The sequence below is a fragment of the Tinamus guttatus genome, unplaced genomic scaffold (assembly GCF_059628265.1).
Source record: "Tinamus guttatus ecotype Peru unplaced genomic scaffold, ASM5962826v1 Tinamus_guttatus_pri_ptg000247l, whole genome shotgun sequence".
In the NCBI taxonomy this organism is placed as follows: domain Eukaryota; kingdom Metazoa; phylum Chordata; class Aves; order Tinamiformes; family Tinamidae; genus Tinamus; species Tinamus guttatus.
In genome coordinates, this window is record NW_028288781.1 from 5863023 (window position 1) to 5890654 (window position 27632).

The window sequence follows — 27632 nt, forward strand, 5'->3', positions numbered from 1 at the left end:
TAATATGAGCGGTCGTCTTTATGCAGCAATATCAACCATTACCATATGCACTCAGATATCCCCTTCTGATGGAACAAATTTTCTAGTTAATGTTTTATTTGACAGCTGTGCTACAAATAATTAAGAGAAAAATCAGACTCAAGTTTCTGCACTACTGAATCTCAAAAGCTGTCTGAAAATCATTCCCAGTGCTGAAGGAAGGTTTATTGTGCTTCTGCTGTACTAGTTGTGCTGAGAACCTATGATTTATGTTTAAAGTATTTCCTGTTAAAAAAAAGGCAACCCAAAATCTAATAAGAAAAAGGTTCCTTTTTTTGTGTGTGAGTGCTAAAATATAATTGAATTCAACACTTGTGATAACTTGCCATTATGCATTACTGATCATATCATTTTTCCCTTGCTGTTTTCCCCATTTCTAAGTATTTTGCTGCTATATTCTCAGGTTAATTCCGAACAAAATAAAAGGCAATTTACTTGAATTAAACTACAGTTGAGTTGCTAATACTTAATATTGCCAAACAAGAGGTACATGAAGACTCATAGCAACTTTTTCACAAATATATTTTGCTTTAGATCACATTTAGGTATACTAGAATTAAGATGCCTGATGGTCTCTGATTTACACGCAGAGTAAGTAACTTAATGAAATCTCTGAAGTTAAGACCGAACCAGGACAAAGCTAGCAATATAATACCAGCTTCCTACCATAGATATAAATAAAATGCTGCTTCTATTATTGAAAAGTTAACTATTTGCATAAATCAGGAATATACTATGATTTTTCATCACTGCTAGTCTACTCTTTAAAGATCTTCTTTTAATTGACAGCTTTCACGTGAGTTTATTTGCATCAGCAAGAAAATTAAGCTAAGAAGAGTCTAAAAAGATGCCTGTAAAATTAATTGTAATCAGCCAACATAAAGTGGAACTTCATTTGCAGAAGAGCTTCTAAAATTGCAAAAAATTACAAATATATTGTACTGCCAAAATATGCCATGTGGTCTAGTCTTAACAGATTTTCATTAAAGACTATTCTGTTTTATAATATATTTTGGTTTGCCGAGTTTGAAAAACACTATTAACTAATATATTTAAGAAATGATGACAAACATGTAGCATATTCCCTAGGAATTAATAACCTACTGGAAAGCTTGATGGCGCACACACACACACACACATTAACCATACTGGGTCATTAATCCCAAAGAAATACTTTGCATTGAGGTTGCTATTCCCATTATAAGATAATGAAAGGGAAAAATCATACCTATTTTTGTCTGAGGTTCCATAGTTTTTATATCCCCACAGCATTTATTTTGAAAGATTCTTTTCTATTTAGCATGACACATGCATGACATCAACTGTTTGAATACATGCAAGCTGACAGAGTAATTTAACTGTTGCCCATTATATTGATCAACTTATGTTGTATGATATAATTCAGTAGTTCAATTTGGATATTATGCCATAGTTTTCAAAGACCTTTGTAAGTATTCTTTCACCTGATTTCAAGACCTCGCTTTTTTTTTTTTTTTTAACTGAAGGTATCAGCTTTTCTACTTTCTATTATGCTTGCCTGTACTACTTTAAACAGATTTTCTTTCCCCCAGTGCTCAAAGTTGACAGGGTTAAATTTTAGTAAGTGCATGAAGAATAATTAATTCGCCTAGTACACAAAGTTTCACAAAAACTCTTTTGACAAATGTACTTGTGAAACTGCAGTGTAAGAACCAGCATGCCTCTCAAAATCATATGGTTTCTCAAGATGATGTTGTGTCTACACAACAGCTCCTTGTCTTACATTTTTTCCACAGAACTGATGGCATACAATACCAATAGAGAGAAAAAGATTTGGCAAACATTATTAATATGGAATAAATACATACTCCACTTTCTACTGCCCATCTCGTGATTTTTCCTTATTTGAAAATAGAGGCTTATGATAAACAGAGAATTCTTTAGGCTATTCTATTTTAATTTTTATTCTATTTCTATGAATTAGGCTATTTTAAACATGCATTTACCCGAATCAGTAGAATAAACTCGGAAACTCTTGTCCCAGAAGCCACAGACCAAGATGTAACGATTGTCAGAGGTGATGACGAAACACTGGGAATGCACCTGAATGCTTTGGTCTAAAAGGTCAGTGATTTGCCTTCTGTGCATACCTGTATTGCTGGCTGAAGAGGAAGACACATAAATGAAGATATTTAGCATCCATATGCACAAATTAAAACCACATATTACAACCCGTATTTTCGCAACAGAACTATTCCTTACTGCTGTTACTTGTTTTCTGTGGCAGTCACATTTTCTTTCTGCTTTTACTACAAAACACTCATTACACTTCTGGGAACAATGATAATTCCTCATAAGATATACTTTAAAACAGAAGAAATCCCTTCAAATAAAATATGATTGACAAATATAAAGAAAAAGTAGCAAAACTGAAGGATATATAAAAATGTAAACTGCTTCCTTCCCTCCAAAGTTCTTCCAGTCAAGAAAAATAAAAATTAATAAACAAAAGAAGAAATTTAACAGTAAGGCAGCATCTATAAATATATGTACAAGTACGGTGTTATACAGTGGCTTATATGTAGCAGACAACAAAATTATGATTTCATAACAGAAGACATTGTAGAGAAACTGTGTCTGCACAGAAAATTGTAGAGCTTGGGTCTCATTACAAGCACTGTAATTTAAAAATAATGACTACAGTAAATATTACCATCAGGACTTGTGGAGCACTTCACATTCTTCGAGCACTGCGCAAAAATTAGCTAGCTTATTTCCAGAATCTTCAGATTTGAGAAAAAAAAATAGTTATCCCTTTTTTTTCTCCCTATAACCTTGCACTTGTACTGAATAAATGAGCACGGTTTCCTATTATATTGTCATTACTAACTAATGTACATACATGGGTCCATACAGATAATATCATGAAAATCCTATAGCTCAGGAGAACTTTAGCATCCCTTCTCCTAATGGAAACCCTGCTCTAGGAGCGTAAGTGCTTCTGAGCCTTTCTGCCCACTGCTTACAAGCCCTATTATTTCCATTCCTGCCAATCCCCGCACCCTTCCCTGTCCCGGTCTTCCTAGTCCTCTTCTTTATTCCTTGTTCTTTATCTTCCTTCCCTTTGCATAGGTTAACCAGCTCCTAAATGCTTAACTTATTTATGCTTTAGTTAGTTGATGCTGTCTTGTCCACATGGGTGGCAAATAATTTAGCAAGGCCCTGCCACATGTTCTTGAAGTAAACACATAAAGGGGCCTTGATCACCACTGGGGCCACTTAAATGATAACAGTGATGCTTTATAAATGCGCCATGAAGCATATTGCATTACCATGGCAAAATAATGGCAAATACAAGCAAAGAAACCTTTGGAGTGACAAAATTAGTGTGAGTGAGGCCTTGAAAAAGCTTTGCCTAAAAAAAGACGTCCAGAATCTATGTCATATCAGACAGTGTTGTTTTATATTTTCTTGTGCAACTGGGAAATGACGACAGCATGAATCCCTCCTTACGACTAAGGCAGCAACAAGATTCCTGCCATAACCATAAAAGTGTAATTTTGTGGTCCTCTTAGGTGCCATTTCTAGGTAAATGTGTCTAGCCACAATTAAGAACCTTTAATATTAAGTACATAATTACTTGCTTGTACCCAATGATGCTACTTAACAGTGACAGAGAAACACTTAAACCTTTTTAGCTATGCCCAATGTAATCACAGGGCTGATTTGAGATCTGATAAAAAGAATATTAAACCATTATTCAGAACTGTGAATTGTTATTTATTATTTCATTTTAAATGTGTTTATACTGAACAAAAAAATATATTTTTAAGTTAATTGTTGCATGGTTGTAAATGGAACTATAACTCTGAAAATTATGAAAAATACAAATGAAAATGAAAGTTATGCTTCTTTTCTAATATCCTTTGCAATGTGTAGGGAATGTGCCCAGACAGGCCCTTGTGATTTATGTTTTGCTGTGATATTTATCTCTATTTTTAAGACTGCTGGGTTTTAAAGTAGAATATGCATTTTCTGATCAAACATTATTTGGACCAAATGCACTTCCAGAAGAAAGGGAGAGTTACAGCATATGTCCTCCTATCTATTAGTTGTAGGTATTGTATTATTCAGAGGGAACTGATTTCAAAAACTTCAGAAAAAAAGCATTTTATCAGCTCTAGAAAATGGTTTAACACACTCATACTATTACTGAATTAATTTCACAAGAGTTTACCCAGCAAAATGGCTACATAGCAACAGTCTATATCTATAGACAGATACTATACAGTTCCTGCTGTGAGGTGCATATTAGTTTTGAAATTTAATTCTCGATGGCTGACAGTTCTGTCATTCCAGCCTATCTGGACAAGTTCATTTTTGCTCTGATTTTTTGCATGCTTGAATAATTGGTCACTTCCTGTGGACTGCCATATGACATGTTTGCAGTTCTGTTTTTTTTTTTTTCCTTTTTCTTTTTTAATCGCATTTAGGGTTCCACTTGCCATGTCATGCATCCCTAAATTATAGGCAACATTTGCACTCCCCAAAATATGGGTCTATAATGAAACAACTGACCAACCTCTATCATGCTAATAGAAATTACAGCTCTGTATAAACTAATAAACCTCTATAATAAAAAGTCATAAATTGAATCTGTTACACTGAGTCATTAAATACAAGTGAGACAGCCTCCACCCTTTTTTAATAAAGGAAAAACATATACAAATGTAACCAGTGATGGTGATCAAAAGATGCAGTATCCTTGAAAAACGAATACTAATATCTTAATACTAGAACTGAGTGGGCAATATATTTCAGCTCTGAAGCTGCTTTGCAATTACACATTAATCCCCTCAGCCTGAACAGCAGGTCTATGAAGAAAGGATTGATCTCCTTTAATGATGAAACCCTGGCACCATGGTTTTATTTTTCACAAGACGGTGCAGTTAAGAACCCCACTGTTATTATGAAAATTTCCTCAGCAAAGGAGCCCCATCACATTACCAGCGCACCAATTCATCATAACGTGCCTCGCTCCTGCTCATCAACAAGTCTGAGTGATGAAAAGATCCAATATTATCCTGACAGTACTTCATGCACATTCTCAATCACACATTATTACAGCATCCATATTAATTTTCACTGACACGCGTCCTAGGCCTGTTCAAATTAGGCAAACCAACGAGGGGGAGTTGATGAAATACCAGCATAGCCACAGCTCATTGCATTCCAATTTGCATGCAAATGGTTTATCAGGAAAATTCCATTCCCAGCAACCAGCAAGTGAAAAACAACCGTAATCTACACTTCAGGGCCACCATACAGAGCTTAATGAATCGCAAAGAGAGAAGGAAGTGACAGACCTATGAGAGGATCGATTTCCACTGGCAGCTGGTAAGGCTGGTCTTGTACAGCACCTTGATGAGCTGGAATTCAGGAGAGAAGATTTTAAAACTCTGCTGTTTTTTAGTACTCAGAGCATATAAATTGTATAAATCAAAGCTACATCCATTTTTCTAACCATCCGAGATTCTTCTGCATCAATGGAATTAAAAATAAATAAATAAATAAATCCAGGTGCTTTCACAGGCTGCTTATTAAACATTTATTTTGGATTAGTGCTATTCTGAATGTATGCCATCAGCAGCAGCTCCTCAGCCATAAGCTCTAGCAGATGCTTTACTGGCAACCTCTCCTGTCGCAGCAAAACAAAATTAAGTGGTAAAGAGCACTGAAAACAAAATGTGACAACCATCTGCTGACTGTAGCAAATACTGTTTTCCCCTTTGCTTTTTAAAGCACTGCTTTGAACAAATGAAGCACAAAGGACTTGAAAAAAAATGTCAGTTTATGATGGAGATAGGGAAATCTCCTAGTCATGCAGTATTTAATGTTTCATCCATCACCACAATTCATTTATTTGCAAGTTTGGATTAAAGTTAATATATAATTCTGTAGACCCATATTTCATCTGGGCACTGGCATGCCAGTGAAATGTTTACATTCTGAATTTTTCTTTGGTGTTAAAAAGAGTCTTTTTGTCACAGCTTCCCTGAAAAGAAACAACAAGAAACCCAAGCAAACAAACAAAAAACCCCGAAGTCCACAAGACTTTCTTGGAAGCAGTAAAAATAATGGTTAAATTCTAACGCCCAAGATTTCCACACCCACCCCTCAAGGCGTAGCTCAATAGAAATAGGTTTCAGGAGTAATACAGAAGTCAGAGTTCTGCTGTAATGAAACGCTAACGCGTAACAAAACACTATGAAGTCCTCATGCCAAAAAAGAGCTACTCTGTTGGGTATCGGTGCCATTAGCTGTTATTAAAGTCACCAAACTCGCATACGAAAGCAGGAATGGGATTTTTAATTACACATCAGTGACAACTGGTCACTTGGCAACTTAACTTTCTTATCATGATGCCTCATTAGTAAAGAGAATGCTAAGTGCCCAGCAGGATGCACAGTAGTAATGATACCTGCCCTCTAACTCCAGCAAAACACCATTTTGGTGTAGGCAATAATAATGCAAGCTAGTTTCAGGAATCCATATCCAGATCTCTTAAGGGCTGTCCTTTTAACAGCCAGCAGCTATGATCCGTTTGCTCTCAGAAAGGTGTGGGGGGAGGTTTTTTGAGTCTGCTTGGGTTTTCCTTATTTGCTTTATTGAGCTTTTTGTAAATGGAGAACAACTATTAAAACAGCTCTAAACTATGAAATAGTGATGCAAAAGTAGAGCTTACCATCCTGCCTGTCAGAAGTGAGAAAAAAAATACCCTGAAGGTTGCTATTCACAACAATTGGTTGCTTGCTTACAGATCATCAGTCAATAGGCCCATGAGGAAATCCAATATAACTCCTAACACTGTAAGACCTCTTCTGTTCCCATGATTGTTAGATATCCCTGTAGAGGATCATCTGATTTTTTTTTTTCTTTTTTTAACAGTCTGCGGACTATCTGCACAAGGTCATACATCCAAGGCATGAGAGGATATTGTCATTCTCCTTCCAGCCAAAGACAAGACCATCGTCAGTAGCTTCTGCTCATGACTTGTTAACGAGACTTGCCTCCCCTTCCCACTTCCTTCCCACCTCTCTTTTTAAACATTTCTTGGGTGTGCGAAGTAATACATAGATGTTTCTATTTGCACAATGTTGAGAGGTGATTTGTAACAGTTAGCAAAAAAGTGTGGGAGTCACTTGGCTTTTTTTTTTAATGTAATCAAGGATCATGGGTATCAAATGGGTATCAAATTTCTTAGCAAGAATTTCTCTGGTGCAAATATCTTCTATTTAAGTTATTTAAGCCTTTTTTTTTTTCCACCCTTTGTTGAAAGGCCTTTGACCAGACAGGAATTTACTGCAGAGCACAAGAAACAAACTACCTTTCAGGGCTCGGGCTTGAAGCTGTCATATTTAGAAAAAGAGGATGAGTCCCTTAAGGATTACAGGATATTGGAATTGAAAACAGAACAGCTATATTCTCAAGTCCAACACATTTTTTTAAAGGTAATTAATTTGATTGGTTGCTATGCATATGAATATGTTGTTTCCCTTTCATACTGGCAAATATATGAGCATCTAATAACTTTGGGATGTTTAACTTGCAGAAGATGCAGACTTCCCATGTATTTTTATCTTCCAATACAGATTGAATGGCTTTAAGATTAGGTCATGGTATTCATAATCAACAAGAAAAAGCTAGCAGAACAGATTTCAGGGAAGTTGTGTGTACTTTAAAATCTGCTCTAGACATGATATTGTTCAGGCTTCCATTATCTGGACATCTGATTAGAAAACAAATTTAAGAGGACAAGTGTGACTGTTTATTATAATAAAATAGTGATATATTATTTTTGTCCTCTTGCATATTGCTTTATGGCCTGTAAAGTAGTATTTTTCTGAATAGAGGCCTGTTGTTACATTCCTTTTGTGTACTACATACCTCACCACACAATGGTTTGGGTGACCTTATTTCAAAGTCTACACATGAAAAGCATGTTGTGTCAATGAACTGGACTAGCAATTCACACTTAAAATGTAACTCTTTCTATACAGCAAATTCTGAAACAGGTAACAGAAATGCTACTTGGTGGTAGGGATTTCTTATGCTACTTACTTGAATTTACTTACCAGGAAGATTATGCCACTTGTTTACAGCAAATAACCTATTTGCAGTAACCGTGATCACAGCAGGAGTGGCCAGGCCAGGTTGGGTGTTGGCAGCTACATGAGTGACAGGGGAGTTGGATGGGAACTTGAGAACCATTATAACATCCTGTTGAGCTTGGTCTGTGAACATCAACGGGCTCTGCAGGAGGAGATACTGTTGAGTGCACACAACAAGAACCCAAATACATGGGAAGAGAAGACATGGGGAGGAGAGAAAAAAAGACAGGACGGGACAAGAGAAGGAAGATTGGATTAAAATACACATGCTCCAGTAGCAGCTGCAGTGAAAGCAAATGCAGTAACAGTAGACAGGCTAGTGGAAACAACCATTTTGGGGAGACCATCTTCCCGTATACAATTGAGAGCCTTGCTGAATATGGGGTATCTACACTCCAACTTTGCTGCAGATCACTGCAGATCACACTAAAACTTTCCAACCGCCTGTCTCTGCCAAAAGAGTTCTCCTTCATATCTACAGAGATAGCCTGTCAAGAAAAGTGGTGCCAAAATAGGAGGGAACAGAGAAAGAAAAAAAGTGAGTGAAAGAAATTCCTGCTCCCAGAGATTGTCTCAAGTTGCACTAAATTGGCAGACTACAATTCTTTACAAGCCAGATGAGAACATAAAAGCACATTAAAATAAACAGATACACACATACACCAGATATATGTTCTGTATATACTTCTGGTGTACAAAAATAAGATTTATGAATGCAAAGCAGAAGACTTCACTGAAATGTGTTTCAAAGGACAAACATAATTAAATACAGTTGTAAAGAATATAAAGTGGACGTGATCACAGACACTCTACTATGCTGTTTCTAGAAATATTTAAGGGAAGGAATGAATCTCGACTCTCATTCTCAGCACTGTGTTTTTAGGTTTTAGTTTTCGAATTTAATAGATAGGAATAATAGCTTTAAAAGTAGGATCGCTAGCAACACCGCAAATGTTGAAACAAAAAGTTAAGGATCTTGGATCTGGATGTCAAATACTAGAAAGAGAATCAGAATTTAGTGAGTTTGTGACTGTGCTGCATAGCAAAAAAAGACAAATCCATTAAGATGTAGAACTATAATCATGCTAGCTTCTGTTCGCCATATTCCCCTCGTATTTGTATTTTTCTAATAACTGAATTAGTGCTCTAATGAAGTGTTCTTGGCTACTTTCCATCTGCAATATTTCATTACATATATGTGTATGTAAGTGCATACATTTAATGTATATTTATACAGAACTAATAAAAAAATTAAATACATTTGCATTTTTATTATCACTCCTTTTTAAAAAGTTATTAAGAGTACTTAAAAAAACATATTGCTCTATGAATTCCTATTTACAGTCTTTGCATAAAGGTGTAAATAAAAGCAACTAATAAGCTACCCAGACACCCTTCTGAGCAAGTGGCTAAAAGCCAATCAATATTATGAGTTAATCCTCCCTGGATGCTCATTCAATTAAAGGTGTCAGTAATGCCTCATCTGATGTGGCCTCAATTAAATTCAGCTATCTGATGGTGGAAAACACAGGGGGATACAGCAACAGCAGCAAAACCAGACAAATAGGCAGCCTTCGTGTGACTGCTAATTACTACACCTGGTGTATATTATGGCTTGTGCACTTAACACAGCACGTGGTAGCTTTCCATTCGGTTGTATTCATGCGTACAGGCACACAAACATGAAAACAAAAAACTTAGTAAATAAAGCAACTAAAAAGCATTCAGACAGGCAATGAGAAAACATCCTAGTTATATTTCAGCCTCAGGCAAGCCCAAAACTACTTTAAAAAAGCTTTAAATACCGCTACTATAAAAGTTTTACGCATTAATAACTGCAGAAATGGTTAAAGTAAGTGAAGGACTATGGTTTTGTTTCTGTGTGCACATCAGCCCAAATAACCATGGGAGCTAGAACGAGGGAACATCACAGAACTTGGGAACAAGTTCTGTTGAACGAGGGAACATCACAGACGTTCGGCAGAGCGAGCCCCATGTATGATGCCTGGCATGTTCACATTGGAGACCAGCTAGCAGCTCTGACAAGGAAGCTTACACTGCTTAGACCCCTGTGGTTCATGCTTTGGAGGCTACCCTGCAAACATTTTCCCGTTTCTGTAGATCTTCTCTAAAGGATCTTGCTTTTCAGGTACATTTTTAATCTAATAACCCTAGTTCGACAGAGCAGGATATCCAGTTTACAGAATAAACAAGAGGAAAATCTCCTCTTCTATATTTCATTCTAAAATGCCTGTCTTAGCAGCACGGGAATGTAACCTTTGGAAAAAGTTGTGAATTAGCAAACCATTTGCTCCACTTGTCACAGTATCACTTAACATACTTAGTTCTGGATCTGTGACAACACAAATGATATTTTAGACCCGGGACTGCACACAACGTGATATGGAAAGTAATCAGTAATAAAATAATAGTTTGTATAATAAAATTATATTAGATACGAGTAGAGGTAAAAGGGAAAGCATGTTAATGCTCACTGCCTGGATTTTATCACCCTAGCTTTACTGCAAAACACATTTAGTCACATTCTTTGCTGTGCAAGTTTCAGCTCATGAATTCCTAGTAATCCTGGGTTTAGGGGAAAACCTATGCCTGGGGGAAAAGACAAGGAAGTTCCACCTCCTAAATCCATGCTTCTCAAGGAATCTGCCAAAGATTAACTAAATTGTGTCCACGAAGACTGGCTCTCACCTGTACAGGTATGGCATTAACAAAATAAACTGATGAAGTGTTCTTAGAATATACTGACAAAAAAAATGGCTGTACTAGGAATCAAAACAATCATTTTAGCAATAAATATTATAACAGTAAAGGACTGCATACACTACCAGCCCCGCAAACTCGTAACTCATCTGCTACGCTTAATAACACAGCTCCATGACTACAAAAGAGACAGACAAAGTTGCAGATAAGATAACTTGAAAACAGCAAAGAAAGTGAGCTAAATGGTTGGTCACAAAGACTTAACAGGGCACTCACCACCTGCATTGCCGAACTTCTCGGAGGATGTGGTTCTATGAGCAGTTGAGAAGGGGTCTGTCCAAAACTTCGTATTTGAGCCTCGACAGCCTGGAGAGGGCACAGGCAGGTTTGCATGTTAAGAGGTGCTAATTACAGGCAATAGAACCATAACTGTCACCTGAAAATGTCATACCACCCTTCTGGCTTGTTTCATGTTGAAAATCAACCCCGTGTGTTCACTACGGGGCTAAGTGCTTGGCACTGGTACTAAGAATGAGGTAATCATTTTAGTACTGTGGATGCTATTTCCATGAGAAACTCTGCAAAACCTCATCCTGCTCAATGATATTAAACAGAAACCAGCTATTATAATCAGAAACCCTCTTTATTGGCTCCATTTTTCCTTTCTAACACTGGCTTATCCTGTTTGCATCATAACTTAGAAACAAAAGCTAATTTTTGAGAAGTTCCTATAGGTACCGAGAAAGTGTTCTACCTTTTATTTAACTCTATTTCCTAGTTTCTTCTCAATAATCACAATGAAAGCAACACTGAGATATTCCTTATTTTTATCTCTATTCAGAGAGATGAAACATTTTAGGATGTACTGAACTATCGCCAGAAAGAGTGGTATTAAATACAACTAAAGAAGAAATTGACGATGTAGCACATTTTTAAGTTTTTCTTTTTTTTTTTTTTTTTTGAAGTTTAAGTGGTAACTTAAATACAAAACTTAAACAACCAAAAATTAATGAGTTATTTATTATCAGTCAAGGCCCTGCAGTATTTAAAGGATCACGCTAATCCTTTAGAAAATCTGAAGTGATTCAGCTTAGTTTAAATCTTTCACTGTGAGCTAAAGTAAGTCAAATACCCTTACTGGGGGCTAACAGCTTGCATATGCACAGATATATTTGCTTTTGCTGTCGTATGACAGCATTTTGAGCCCTACTTCTCAAAAGTGTCTAGTGATGTTGAGTACCTAAGGTGAGGCATCAGCAAGTCTTACTTTCAAAGGAAGTCTCCAGAAAATCAGGCCCCTGTCAAGTGTTTCAAGGGGAACACTTAAACACAAAAAGAAAAAAACACTCATCACTTCTTTAGCTTTTAGAATATCATGTTTGCTCTCTCTGAGATTCTTCTTTTTTTATGGTGCAGCAATTTCAACTACCTCAAGTGTCCTTCTACATACATGTCCTGTTTGCCTTTACTGCCCATTAAAATTTTCAAGAAAATGATGATTTTGAGAAAACCATGAACACACCGATTTTATTCTTTAAAACAATTATTTTTAGATAACAATAAAGATGATTATGAGCACGCATAAAACACACCTGCTGCAAAAAGAACAAAACCACAAGTAGAATGCACTGAAGCTTTTAGGTCATCAGAATAATCGTGCTCTGAGGTAGGAAGAACGCCACCCAAAACACTTGAGCTTACTACATTTGGAAAATTTTTTGAAATACCTAACTCTCCAGAATAAGAGCTTCAATGACTCTATGGGCAAATTCTAACACTCTTCCTCATGCTGAGCAGCACCTTAATCTTCAAGCAGTCCTATGACACTGGAATTGCTGAATCATCAAAAACCTGGCCATAATTTGACAATCTTCAAGTAGTCCTATGGTACTGGAACTACTGAATAAGCAACTGTATCAAAAACCTGATCCTAATTTGTCATGCAAATGCTGTGATTCAGTGAGAACTTTTTGAGGAATAGCAGGTTCACAAAACAGCTAAACTCAATCACCCCAGCCGAGCCCCCTTCCCAGTGACTAGAGAAGCTCCACTGAAATTCAATGCTTGATCTTGTGGCTAGAGACTTCAAGGGCACAAAATTTGAGGTCCCTCAAGAGATAAGGCAAAACATCATCATATTGTTCAGCAACTCTACTGTCTCCATAAGAAAGTACTCATCTCAAAATGACCAGATTAAAAGGGTTTACTTACTTTTAGCAGCAGACAGGAATTCTGCTTTTCACTGAGAGCAGACCAGAAGAACACGGAGGGCCAGTGCTAAAACAACCCTGGATTCAAGATAAAATTCTACTAAAGAGTCTACAGGATCCACCAATTACTTCCTGCAAATACATTCCCTAATTACTACCCCAAATGAGTAAAATATTCTTGCATGCCTGCATGTCTCCATGCATGCCTTCTAGAAAAATACTATGGATAAGAATAGGAAATAATAAGCTCCAGGCTTGTAAGCCTCCTTTTATTTTCCCTACAGTCAATATAGAAGTATCCATTTCTGAGTTCAGCATTTAAAGGGATTTGGTCTTGCTTGTGAAATTTGGTATATTCTTTAATTCCCACTTCTATTAACGGGATGCTACCTCTATAAATTATACTCCCTTATTCAGTGTCAGTAATACGAAAGGAAATACTAAACTCAAGATATGCTATATTAGTGCAGAGCACTTTAAATACAATCACTGTAACAAGCACACACACCTACTTTGAAGAAAAATCAGAAGCTATAATCAGAGGCTATAATTACTTTAACCGCTGAAAGATCAGTGGTCATAAAGCTATTTTCTACAGTGCAGATCTCGGAGAAGCTCACCGATTCAGCAACATAAAAATCGGAAGAGTCGTGGTTACGCTCCCACTGCTCAGCACGCACGAGGCCAGACATTATCACACTCCTAGACCACACAACAGCTGCAGACGAGCAGTTATTCTTCTCTCACCCAACCTCAGTGCAGAAAAGAAACCCTCTGGGATATTAAAAACAAATATAAACTAATCCATTCAACCTACAAATATATAGACATTGCTCCAATGTGCCCATTTTCAACTGGCTTTTTGTAGGAATTGGTCAAATGTTGACCATGATCTTGCCAAAGTTGGTCCTAGGGGAGGGACCACAAACTCTATGCAGACCACACACAGACCCCTCGTGCTCCTGCTGAAAACCCCTTTTCAAACTTGATTTTCAGTCTTATCAGAGACTGTCTGCATCCAAGCTTATGATCTAGCAGATGCCAAACTAGAATTCTGGATTTGCAGTTCAGGCACAGACAATTTTTTTAGACTCATTAGATTCCATTTGGTTCTCCCAGAAACGTGAGAGCCTACCTATGCTTCCAAGACAGCAATAGCTCACTGACACATCCTTCCCACTTAGCCACTGGAACTAGGAAAAGGAAAACTCCAATTGCGTGCTACGAAGGGTAGTAAAGGCTTCATAAAACAACAAAACTATGCACAGAATATGCACTGGCTTTCCTTACTGCACGGTTTCAGCAAGCCAACAGAAATTTTTAAAACTGTTGAGTACAAATTAAGGCACTAACACTTGGAGAATTACATGTACACAGAGCAGCTAGACTTCAGCATAACAACTTCTTCTTACATTCCTTTTAATTACGAAGAGAAAAATAAAGATTTTTTTTTCCTTAGGATTCAAGACTTCTTTGTTATGACCAAGACATTGCACTAGAACTCAAAATCCATCCAGGCATCAAGAGTACACTTTTGGATGAGCTCTCAGTCTCTTCCAGAGAGAAAGACACAAGAGGACCTGCCTCCATCAGCAGAAGGATGTGATGGCAGGGCCAGAATCATCCTTTCTCTTCCGATTTGCATAACAAGAGAAAGAGAAATACAGGGCATTTTTAGCCACCACATGTCATTCAGACTTTTGTTCAACCTGTCAAAGGAAATCAGCTAGGAGCAGACAATTCTGTCCTTAGAGAGATAATTAATACTTCCTTTGAAGAAAAAAAACCCTACCATTTACCTGAGAACATATAATAAATTGACCATCAGTCAACAAGTCATCAACTCCCTTTCTGATAAATTATAGCCCAGCTTCTAACTGCATATTCCTGAAAACTTCCTAACAGTATTCGTCAGTATTAGTAAGAGAGGGCCAGCACATCCAGTGGCAGAGGAGGGCTATGTATTCTCACACTGCTGAATCTCCTTGGAGCCATTAAGAATGTAAATTATTGTAGGCACAAATAAGTGGGAAATTTGCATAACTAGTATAACTCTTCTTAAAGACACCAGGTAACTAGAAAGGAAAAACCTTTGTTTGAAAGTTTAGTATCACACACTCTTATCTCTGAAAGCATGCTGCATACCACGAAGTAAAAGATAGTATCATTCAACATTCTGTGTCACTGCTTCTCAAACACCTCACTAAGGCATCCTTCCTGTTAACCCCCCACAACAACAAAACTTTGGTAAGGCCAGAGTTGTTCCAGATACTATAACCAGAAGTAATAAAATGAAACAAGCTAACTAATCCTTTACAGCAATCTGCACAATATACACCACAAACCACATATTTATGATAAATATGGTTTCTTACATGTTAATTAATTTTCAAACATTAAAGTATCAAGAAAACTTTACAAGTTAAAAGTTTTCTGATTACCACCTTGTCCTGCTCCTGATCACCTCCTTTTTCAGGGGTTAGAAGGGAGAGAAGAGAAATGGGGAAGCAAATTAACAGAGGAAGAGTGAGAAACAAATGCAAACTTGGCTTAGCTATAAGGTAGCTTTTGGCCACTGCTTAGCACAGGCATTTTCGGTCTCTGAATTTACCCTCTAATCTAACTGTGAAGAAAGTTAATTCAACAGCATGCAGTACCCACCAAATACGGCTGTAAATTTTTGGGGAAGGAGGGTGATGGGGAGGTTGAACATATGGATGCAGTTAAGGTAAAAACAGATGTTTGTTACTTTTCTTTGCAGCAACACTCAGAAACTAAGTCAAAATTGCTTTTTTTTTCATGTTTATGTCTGAAAGAACTATAAAATTAAATATGAGGGAGGGAGGGTGAAGGGAGGGAGTGCAGTGAGTGTCACAGAGAAAGAATGAAATAGTCTCTATGTTTTGAACTAAAATCCTGAAAACGAAGGCCTACAGAATGAAAAGGCGACACACGCTACTTAACTCCAGATTTAAAGATCCTTAAAGAGACGAGTTAAGAGCTGCTTTCACCTTGCATGCTCAGACACAAAACACTGAATTGTCTGAAGAGTCCCACAGCCACGTCAAAGTGCATGCCACAGTCTGAACAGCTACAGCAGTTCCTCTCCAGTCGTTCCTACCTCGTGCTACTGAACTCATCTGGACAACTGGAGGCTAGTCTCTGCCTTTACAAATCTGTATGCAAATATTGCCAGTAATACTCAAACAAGCAAGAGTTAAATGCCAAACATCTGAAACCCAGATGAAGTAACATCATGCAATGTAATATATACACTTTCAGCATGTGTGTTAAGGACAGCAAAGGTTTTGGGTTCATCCTTCCTCTTTCTGCCCTGCATTTATGTCCAGAAAATAACAGCCCTCGCAAAAATAATTACCTTGGCTCTCTGCTGCTCCTACCTCACTTTTCAATATTCAAAAAGGTTTACACATATGTTCCTCAGTGATTTCTATTGGCTTGAGTGATATGCGATTATGATTACTTGCTTTCCCTTTCCTTCCACTGAGATGTTGCTTTACAGCACCAGAGAACAGAACATGTGACAGGTTTCTCTTCAGACAGTGAAGCTAAATGGCTTAGGGGATAACCGACTAGCTCCTTTTCCCAGGGGACAGTGATTAAAATCAAGCTTTGATAACAAGTGATCAGAAAACCTCTTCTGACTAGATAGTTCTATACAATGCTACGTAAGGCTGTTAAATTCCTCGAGGACTACAGTCCAGATAACAGTAGCCAGAGAACAGGCAGGATTCTTAACAATTAGATAAAAATGCTGAAAAGCAGCTAAAGATTGCAGAAGAGAAGCTCTTTGTAGTACCATCTCCTCTTGTTTTATCACAATTCCCATTAGATCAAGATTGTGAAAAATGGCACTTTTCAGAAACAATGTATACGCTTGCTGACTGTACACCTGCCCTGGGGATATTGCACTACACTTGACCCAGGGAAAAATACAGCACTCAAATGTTAGTACCATAAATTCACACACTTGCATCTGCTGTTTTAAGAATAAAACGAACAGTCTAATTTCTTCATGCCAAAAAGAGAAGTTGTTCTGCTTTTTTTATCTTCACAAACCAACCCTTTTTGTTTTATCAATTTAACTATTCCCTTAATGTACTGCTTTAAAGACAGTGTGCCTACAAAAGCTCTGAAAGCCTAATGAATGGCTGGAGAGAGAAGGGAGCAAGGAGGGAAGAAAGACTAAAGAAAAGAGATTACAAGAGTCACATATTATTCTCTATGGTTGTTAAACATTCCTGCAAAATATTTATTATATAACCTCTGTTAACTAAGCATATTACTATTGCAGGCACCTATGTTCAGGGGGCATAGGTGTATGGTTTCAGAGCTGAAGTGTGGGCAGAAATACTGTCAGCAACCTGCAGAGGGTGACATTACTAATGCTCGCTAGCAGCTTGCTAGCAAGTAAAAAGTGCACAACCCCTGCCTGCTGTGGTTACATGAGGGAGACATGTAACAAAACTGAGCATGCCACATTACCCAAGAAAATGACACAAAAATGTAGAAGTGAGAGGAATCAAATATAAATGAAGCATATTTTTTCTCTCTCTCCACGTAGGTTCCTTCCAAGAAATACCGCCTTTATTTTCTTGGTTAGACTCCTTCTGTGTGTCTGCTCAAGGTACTCCAGTTGCCTGTTTGGAAGCTGGTTACTAGTCTAACCACTCATTATTTTTCAAATCCAAACTACTACAGAGATTGGTGGGCACCAAACACCGGACTTTTTCCTCATGGCTATTTGGGATTCAATATATGAGCAGTGGTACTTCTGCCCACATCACAGAAAAGCCTGCAAGAGAGAGAAAGTGGACGCATTCCACCTTGCCTCTAAAAACAAAGCACGAACCCAGCTCCCAAACGACATGAAGAAATTTTCTGTGAGAAACAAGAAGATTAAGCATTTTTTTTACCCAGACAAATTAGTATGGCAATTACATGGCAGTCATTAAAGCGAAACGGGAAGTAATCACAGTTTGTGAAAACATGAGGAGCCTCCCCCTCAGGGCCATCGGAGCTGCTCCGATCTGACTACATGCATTCCAGGCATATTAAACGGAGGCCGAGGCCGGCCTGCCTGCAAGCTCCGGGCCGTGTGGCTGTCCATCCAGCACAGCGTAATCCCAGCTGCCAATCTGAAAGAAACCAGTTAGTCAGAGCAGACACAACCAACAGAAACAAATGTCACTCAATAATGTTCAGAGGCACTGGGTTCATGGATAATTTCAAACAGTATCTCTGTCTGGAGCACTGATGTGCTCATTCAAAACACCTAAATCTCTGGCTACTGGATAGGGGCAGATAAAAAAAAAGAGAGCTACAAAAACAGGTCTGGTACTACTTCAAAGAGACTGACAAGAAAAAAAAAAAAAGAGTCTAAAAAGACAGTAAGCCAAATTTAAAGACCTGCAAATAAAACTTTGGTACAAGTAAAAAACTATAAGCCACTCTAATTTTAAATTTTATTTGAGCATAAAGAACAAAACTGATTTGTTTCTCTATTCTGTACAGCTACTGAAAGTTTCAAAGCAAAATCTCACAGCTGCCATTTAAAATCCATAACATCACATAGAAGAGTGTCATTCCCATATGCAGTATCTTGAAACCTCACTATCTTCCACTGTTATTCATTCACTTTCAACAATATCACTTCTTTAAATAGCTAAATATAATTCTTAAAAGTGACTTCTTTCACAGAGTCTAGATGTTACTCTGCTGACTCCAAATTTTATGATCTATTTTTTTTTTCTTTGGAAAAAAGCAATTCATTCCAATCTGTTTCCATTTCATGGAAATGCAGCACTACTAACAACATTTCTGCCCTTTAAATGAATTTTAAAAAATCAATTTAAGGTAAGTTAATATACTGGTATAAAAACCCAGCACCTAGTATTTTTAAGAGAGTCTTGCATGATCTGATGGTTCTGTAATAACTGTAAAAAAACTAAATAATTCATTTTGCTAAGCTAAGAAAGATATTTAGACTAAGTCATAACTACCATCTAGAAGTTCAAACTACTTGTTTCCAAAGAAGGGATAAATATTAATCCCTCTCTTGTACTGCAAAGCATTAACTTTTTTTCTTTATCATCTAATAACCTCTAATGTCTAGTTGGCTCATGATTTTTGGATACTGAATAAGGAATATTATGTCCAGCATGACCTCAACAAACAAATAAAACACCACAATAAACACCACATCTGCAGACAGAGTGGGAACACTCAGGAGCTAGGCACCTTAGATTACAATGAACAAATATAAAAAAAGAAAAGAAAAAAATCTGAACCATTTTCCCAATTACGGTAAAAGTCAAGACAGATATTGGTGACTCTGTAAAGAAACTGAAAATGATCTAAGCACACTGATGATACAAAGTCATGAAATGCCTGTAGGCAATTTGCCTCTGAGTCAAGGCTAACTGATTTGGTACATGATAACTGTAGTTATCGAAGGTTTCTATTTCTCATCCTTTCCACATATAGTAGAAGATTAAAAAAAAAAAAAAGTAGAAAAACTTTTTTTCTTTTTAAGAAGTCACATTCTCAAAGAATCAAAATATCACTCTGTCTGAGCCCTTGTTTATCTTTTTGATTACACTTTCTCATTTAACATCGGCCAAATATGTCATATAGATTTCTAAGAGTGAGTAGCCAGGCAGGAATGAAAATGCAAAGAGCTCAGGGGGTCTCAAGCCCTCTCTGGCTCTGATAGATCCACAAGACAGGTCAAGCAAGAAGAAGTGAGGGAACTGACTGCATGGAAAATTTCTACCCTTTGAATTTCAATCAAGGGCTGAGAAAACAAGTACACAGAGTTGAAGAACTAATTTACATGAGTTACCTCCTTCTAAAATGCTTTGCAATTCTCAGAGCAGCTGCCCCAATTTTTATTTCTTTAATACTTACACACCAGGCATCTCAGTCCTACCTTTACTAACTCTAAAATATTACCCTTTTTTTCTACTAGATAGAATGGCAGAAACACCATATAAAATTCAAATCCACTCTGTAATGAGCACAAAGAGAACATTCCAGTCAAATATCTTGGGAGATTGAAATTTAGCTGAATACTTTTATGTCTGTTTCTAAACACTGAAGTAAAGGTGTAATTGAAGACAAAGGGCAATAAAGTGCCATCCATTATGTCAAGCAGTGGGTAAAATGGAACCAAAGCAGCGCTGCACCTCCCAGATACCACAGTAAATCCTTGCCTATACTCACTCTGCCTGTTTACCCAAACACCACAGATAGACCCCAGCGTGAGTAAATGATCTGAAGCAGCGGTGTTAATTATGCCCCTGCTATTTCAGTGTTCCTTGCATTGCCCCTTCGCAGGAGAGGCCCCACGCGCAGCAGTAAGAGTTCTTCCCCAGGCACCTTCATGCTTGCTTTGCTTGCTTTGAATGTTGTCTTCACAAGTTTGGTTCCATATAATGATATTTTCATACAGGTTTTCAATTAAAACTAACGTTTATTGGGCTTTTCACACTGTCCGTACACTGCACAACATGAGGCGTGCCATCTGTGCAGCACACTTCTGGCCAGAGATGATTCAGAGATTGTTCCTACAATACTTTGAATTTTCCCTGCATGAATTCTTTACTTACTGAATTCAACACTTGTAAATTTACTGTTCTGTGACAGTATTTTGTAATCACTTTATCTGGCTTTCTAAAACTCACTGCAGCCACAACAAAGATCGTGCCCAACCTGCTAAAAACAGACCGATCATTTTCCCAACCATTTAGTAAATGTTAACTATGCTATAAATACAAATTGTGTTTATATTTTGTGAAAGATTCACTGCTGTCAGAGTTCTCCAGCTGAGTTAGAGCTTAAATATGCTATTAACTCCCACCAGGAACACAGCTAAAAGAGAGGCCAAAAATGCTTTCTCTGGGATAAGATATCAGATCTGCTACTGCTGTCATGAAACCGGGGTCATGTAAACTAAACATCCTTGTAGCTTCTTTTGGAAAGCACAGAAGTCTCTCAAACTATAAATATTTAAAAATAAAATTAGACCCATAAGAGCTAGGTCTAAGATGCATAAAACTTACCCGAAGATATTAATCTGGGGCAACATTTAAAAGCTATTATCCATGAAATAATTTATGCCATATGCCTTATGATAGAAAATGAAAGAATTATTTCCTCTCTTTGTATAATCAGTAGTGACACATTCAAATAACATACCAAATGCTGTGTCCAAGTTGATTCTTCACCATTCTTATTTTTGAAACTCCTTGGTTCATATGGAAATACAGTACCAACAATACAGTAGAAAGAAAGGTGACGATAGAACGGAGCAAGCTGTGCTTCCTAATGTTAACCAGGCCACTTTCGTGTAACAAAATGGTGCCTTGTCTTCAGAAGAGGAAGTCTTAACAACCGAAACATTTTAGGCTAAAAGTAAAGGACTTCTCAATGACAGTATGTAGCAATGGGACTTTTTGTCTTTTTTTTTTTTTTTTTTGCAAACCACTGCAAGAATTGTTGCCAATTTTCAAATCATCGCTCTTCCTTTCTTCCTTAATTATAGACTACACTGGTCATAGCATATGATATAAACAAAAAAAAAAAAAAAAAAAAAAGGAATATGCTCAGGTGCTTTTTGATAAATATATTAAAAAATCTAGTGGATTTCCTGGGGCTCGGGGGCTCTTGGAGCAGACTGATGACTTGTTCTCTAAGTAGTATTTTGCCCTCTCACTGCTAGCTTCATGCTCTTTCCTGTAGTTTAGGCCAGGATTTATTCTAGCCACACAGGTATATCAGTGGGGTAGTAGGCTTGTAATAAATAACTAGGACGACCTAGATTCATCACCATCCTTTGCTATATTGCCAGAGAAAATAGCAATTTCTGTTCTTCTGACCAAGAAGTAACTATCGCAATAATGCAGTATCCAAATATCAGCCAAATTATGTCTAAATATCCAAATTATTTTCTTCAGATCATGCTTCACCTACTAATCCATTACTGTCTCAATGGCTTAGAACTAATTCTATTTTTTTTTCTTTCCAAAAGAGAGCAGAATTTGTGACCCTCCAGTTGGGGGAGGGCTGGCAGATGCTTATCTGCTGACTGCACCTACTTTCCTCTCCCCTGGGGACAGCAAGGAAGGCCACCTAGGGCAGCTGCTGGCTGCAGGACTTTCTAGCTCAAAACATGCTGCTTATGGTGGAGCCAACGGCAGGCTGCAAAACAGCATCCCTAGCACAATCCCCATTCTCCATAGGAAGGAGAAAGGATATTTACTGCTCTTCAGCTGAACGGTAACTTCCCTCCACAGTTGTAACCTCCTTCAACAACATACGGAAGCTCAAAGATCAGAGCCACTGACACCACCACTAAAGTATCCAAAAGGAAACAGAGGAGGATGAAGGGCCGGTCTCGGCAGGGCTGAGCTGTGCACAGGGCACACGCCAGCGGAGGGACTGGCTCTCTGGCCTCGTTTCCCTGGATGGGGCTCCCTTCCCTGCCGGCTCCAGCTCAAGCCCTGCTCTCTTGATCTGCTCCCCTCCCCCTGAGATCTGCCTTTGAATTATGCAAGCTTTGCACTCCCCAGGGCTTATCTGCCAAAAGGTAGCATGTGGCCCATGGTTTGCATTTTAGTTTAAGATTTTCTATTACAGCAGTCAGATCCTTTCAAAATACTTTCCTTCCTTTATTCCCATAGGCAGAAAGAATGGCAGGAAAAGATTGTTCACAGCAGTATGAAAGGATGTAAAAGTTCTACATTTTCGGCTTAAAAAAAAAATAAAAAAGAGTAAGCTAGGATATGGTTTTAATCAAGCAGTTTTCCTTCCTAGACGAGTGTTTCCTTCTTGTAATATATATAACCTGACTGCCTATAAAAATAAAGGTGCCAGTTGGAGCTGTTTAGGAGACCTAAGGAAATTCTGCATTAACCTAAACTCCTCCACTCCTCAGTTCCTTCCACTCCTGTTCTGTGTGTGGCCTCTCCTTAGGCTGGTGGCTGAGGTCACCAGCGCCTGCACGCTGTCTCCGTGAAGCTCCAGCAGAAACACAGGCACCATGGGCTCCCCACAGAAACACGGTCCCGGCTTTGCAGCCGATGGATGTTCTCTCAGAGAGAGAACCATGGCTTAACCACATGCTATTATTTTCATATGATGCACAAGCCCTAGTAATGTGCACTCAGAGTACACACAAGCTTCCGGTTGTCTGAGGTTTCCAAATAAAACTGTATTTTCTACTACAGCTGACAGGATTTAAATCCCCAAACCTGGTACCCTACTGAGAGGAGGAACGAAAGGTGAAAGCATCCTTCTCACAACCCAGAAATCTAGGATAAAATTCTCAGTTTAATTCTTCCGTCATAAACAGACATTAAATCTGTGGTGTCATGCCTGTCTAAAAATACTATTAATTGCCCAGATCAGAAACTCATTTGGCCTCTAACCAGGACTTTGGGAGAGAAATGAAGAAATATTTTCTGGCAAGCTGACTTAAGGAGAAAAATAAACGCTGATTGAAGCTGCTCAGCAGTACAGAATGCTAGTGCAGGTCCTCGGGGAGATGGATTAGTAAGCAGGAAGAAGGTGAGGCTGTCAAGGTTCATGATAAATTCATTTAGCACATAGATATTGAAGGATTATGTACAAAGATATACACACAACCAGATTTTTTATTACTTTCATCTTTACTCATGAGTAAAACCAGAATAACTCACCATTGGTGATGACACTCATTAAATCTCTTTGAACTGTTCTCAATAACACAGAGGAGCTGATCAAGTGTAACATTTTAAATTACATATACACATGTACAGAACGCAAAAATATGCTGTTACAAAATGAATGTAAATCGGAAGGGATACCTTGCTCAAATGTTTTTACTGCTAGAATACCCTTTTGACCTGCTTAAAAATAAGGCTGAAAAAATACTAAATAAAAATATTAGATTGGACCAATCCTCAAATTACACACACACACACAAAAAGCTACAGAAAACATACATTCTGCTCGCTGCATTTGTCAATTCTTGACATCAGTAGTGTTTCAAAATTCTTCTGCTGATAAGCTGCTCCTTAGGTAGAAATTCAATGGCACCAGCTTTTCTCCCCCTCCCATTTTTGTTTTTATGTCACTCATCTCAAAAATGTACAGAGCCACCCCAAACCCAAAATGTTATAGTATAAAACATAACAAGATATGATGAACTCAAAAGGTTTGGTAAAAATATATATATATATAAAAATACATATAGAAGTTCAAAGCGAATGCCTCTTTTTAAACAACCCACACTTCAAGAATGTCTTTTAACTTCTTTAGTCTTATATTACCTTTTTCAAGTTTTTTACTTTGCGTAAGTAAAACAGGTCACAGTTCTAATGATAATATAACTGTTTTTTAAAAATTATATAAAAATGCTACATATGGTGGCTGTTATTTTGGTTAGTATTATTTCCAAATATTAGTTTCATCATTTACAGAGAGACTATTTTTATGCTTTCTCTACTGCTACACATTAACCATTTGAGAAGCCAGTCTTTTATAGGAGCAGTGGAATTTTAAAAAGCAATACCTTGGTAAATAGTAGCATTTATATAATGGTAGGTGAATCACAAATGAAAAGAAAATCTTAATGTAAGAGGATGTGTAAAGACATACAGTCACAGCTCTATTTCACATTAAGAGTATGTTGAAATTAACACTGAAGACAGAACCAAAATTAATTATACCCAATTCCTGGACTTTTTTTTCAGTTCACACTTAAACCTAGCACTTGAAGAGTGTAAGGGCTGTTTCCTTGTCAGCATACAGTGGACAAACATTATCAAAAAAATGAAAAAATGACAGGGTGGCCAGTAAGAGCCAATACCCTGGGCCAGTAACTGTTTCAGATGCAGGTGATGACAACTTTTACAGGCCAAGCATTCCAGTATCTCTCCTCTAGGCTCCAATTAAAAGTAGCTAAATGCAGCACGTCTATTTTGGCTCATTGTTAATTAGCTTTAGTGAATCAACATGAAATCGGCAGGTTTACTGCAAACTACAGCCTATGTGGCATTCAGCCATCACTCTGGTTAGTAAATCCAGCCCTGTGTACACATACAATGTTTGTAAAAATATACGTGTCGTCATTGTTGCTTTCATCCATTTCACACACACATTCCCTGCTTTTAGCCACACCTAGCCATGCTTTTAGATATAGTTATCTAAAACACTCATATCTTTGTTCTCAGTGACTCAGAATATTTGATAACTAAGTACCAGTTACTTTTAGTCTATAACTAATACACTTACATTTATAATTGGTTCCAGTGAATTGCTCTGAACAGAGGAAGTGACAGCTACCAAAACTCGCCCTTAACCACTCCCCTCCTCCACCTCCTTTTTTTTAATTTTTGTAATACAGCTATATAGGCAGGGTAGGGGATACATATATTTCTAAAATATCCTCAGGGATATTTTTTTTTCCAGGGAGATTTTTGTCTGAACAGTGTTGAGTTTGACTAAAAGATTTTTGATCTTCCCAATGATTTGCTATTTGCTTTTGCATATGAACAGAAATTCAGGACAAGTTAGTATTACCTGGATATCTTACAAACCAAAGAAAAATATTAAACACTACAAAATTACAATGTTTGATGTGTTCTAGCTATGCAGCATGAGATTAGAAAATACTTTCAAAGTTATTCAGCCAAATCAAGGCTTCCTTTTCCATTAGGAGACACTAATAGTGAGTAAAATGACTACCCTTAGCAACAAAAGCAGTCTTTGAACATCTGTTTCTATATAGGCATCCAGCATGTGCTAAACCTAGGTGCAAAAAGTTTAAGGACAACTTGCATGCTTGTTCTCCAATTTTCTTGTCTGTGACCTAACTACCTTGTATTTGAATGGCCTTTAGTCAAACCACAAAAGAAAGCAAAGTTTTGAACGTTCACTGGTTGCCTTAAACAATACAGACTCTTTAGATTTTCAACAGCACACTATTTAAACACAAACTTACCTCTCTTAATACAGGATCTGTTATTGAACTTAAATTTACTGCTCCTTCATAAGTCAAATAGTAGAAAACATTCAGGGATCTAACAGCCTCTGGCCCTTGCTGTTTGTAGCCAAAAATCAGATCAATCCATTGGTGCAGCTGGCAGGAGACAAATTCGCTTTCTAATGCCTGTAAAAAAATGCAAAATATACCATCTTGAGTTTCCAAGCAGTCTTCATCACTAAGTAGTAGCAGTATATTCTGAGAAGCATACAGAATTACCCTAACATGTCTTACTGCAAAACTGATAACAGCATTTTATGAAATTATAGCAGAAAAAGAACAGGTAGCCCCTGTGATAGAGGCCAGGGTCTCATGTCCAGCCCTGTTCTATTTCCTGCTTGCCTGCAAGACCCTTCTTAATCATGGGAATAAGAAACAAGCAATACATGGAAAGCATTTATACATTTATGGGCAGCAGGTTGTGGTTTTACATGCTCTCAGGACAAAACCGTGTTTTGCTACATGTGATTTGCCCAGCGCATGACATGCAGGGCAATCTCTTTGCATCCAGCAGACAGCTAGCTGATGGATTTTGGGATACCAAACAAACCAGGAGTATTCAAACGGTTACAGTGGAAAATGGTCTGCACACAGGAATAGCAGCTTGCTCTTTCTTTTATGCATTTCTGGTGTATATCCTGGGATACTGACTTTTACAGAAACTGCATGGTGCTGAATGATTAAATTATTTTTCTGATCACATTATCTAGTAACAATCCAAACCCCAAGACAAAAGTACCAACCAATAATTAATCTTTCCACAATGGTATTAGATACATCCCTATTATGATGGAATGACCAGCTGGATAGATGAGGGGAGAGCGGTGGATGTCGTCTATCTCAACTTCACCAAGGCTTTTGACACCGTCCCTCACAACATCCTCCTGGGCCAGCTCCAGAAGAATGGGATAGATGAGTGCACGGTGAGGTGGATTAGGAAGTGGCTGGATGGCAGAGCTCAGAGGGTGGTGATCAACAGTGCAGAGTCTAGTTGGAGGCCTGTCAGTAGCTGTGTCCCCCAGGGGTCAGTCCTTGGTCCAGTCCTGTTCAATTTATTCATCAATGACCTGGATGAAGGCACAGAGTGCTCCCTCAGCAAGTTTGCTGATGATACCAAACTGGGAGGAGTAGCCGATACCCCTGAGGGCTGCGCTGCCATCCAGAGGGACCTGGACAGACTGGACAACTGGGCAGTGAAAAACCTCGTGCAATTCAACAAGGCCAAGTGCAAGGTCCTGCACCTGGGGAGGAATAACCCCAGACACCAGTACAGGCTGGGGACTGACCTTCTGGAGAGCAGCTCTGCAGAGAGGGACCTGGGTGTCATGGTGGACGACAAGTTGACCATGAGGCAGCAGTGTGCTCTCGTGGCCAAGAAGGCCAGTGGGATCCCGGGGTGTATTAAGAAGAGCGTCTCCAGCAGGTCGAGGGAGGTGATCCTGCCCCTCTACTCAGCCCTGGTGA

The 27632-nt window shown here is 38.0% G+C and overlaps 1 protein-coding gene across 1 annotated transcript in view; it reads right to left on the reverse strand.

The window, feature by feature from the left end:
* The window catches only part of LRBA (LPS responsive beige-like anchor protein), a 356226-nt gene that overhangs the window by 24013 nt on the left and 304581 nt on the right, over positions 1 to 27632 (reverse strand). Inside the window, exons 47-51 of the mRNA XM_088526587.1 lie at positions 26127 to 26294; positions 11187 to 11276; positions 8154 to 8346; positions 5385 to 5447; positions 2025 to 2180 (exon numbers count right to left, since the gene is read on the reverse strand). Of these exons, the coding sequence (XP_088382713.1) occupies positions 2025 to 2180; positions 5385 to 5447; positions 8154 to 8346; positions 11187 to 11276; positions 26127 to 26294 (670 nt within the window). The remainder of the gene's footprint in view (positions 1 to 2024; positions 2181 to 5384; positions 5448 to 8153; positions 8347 to 11186; positions 11277 to 26126; positions 26295 to 27632) is intronic.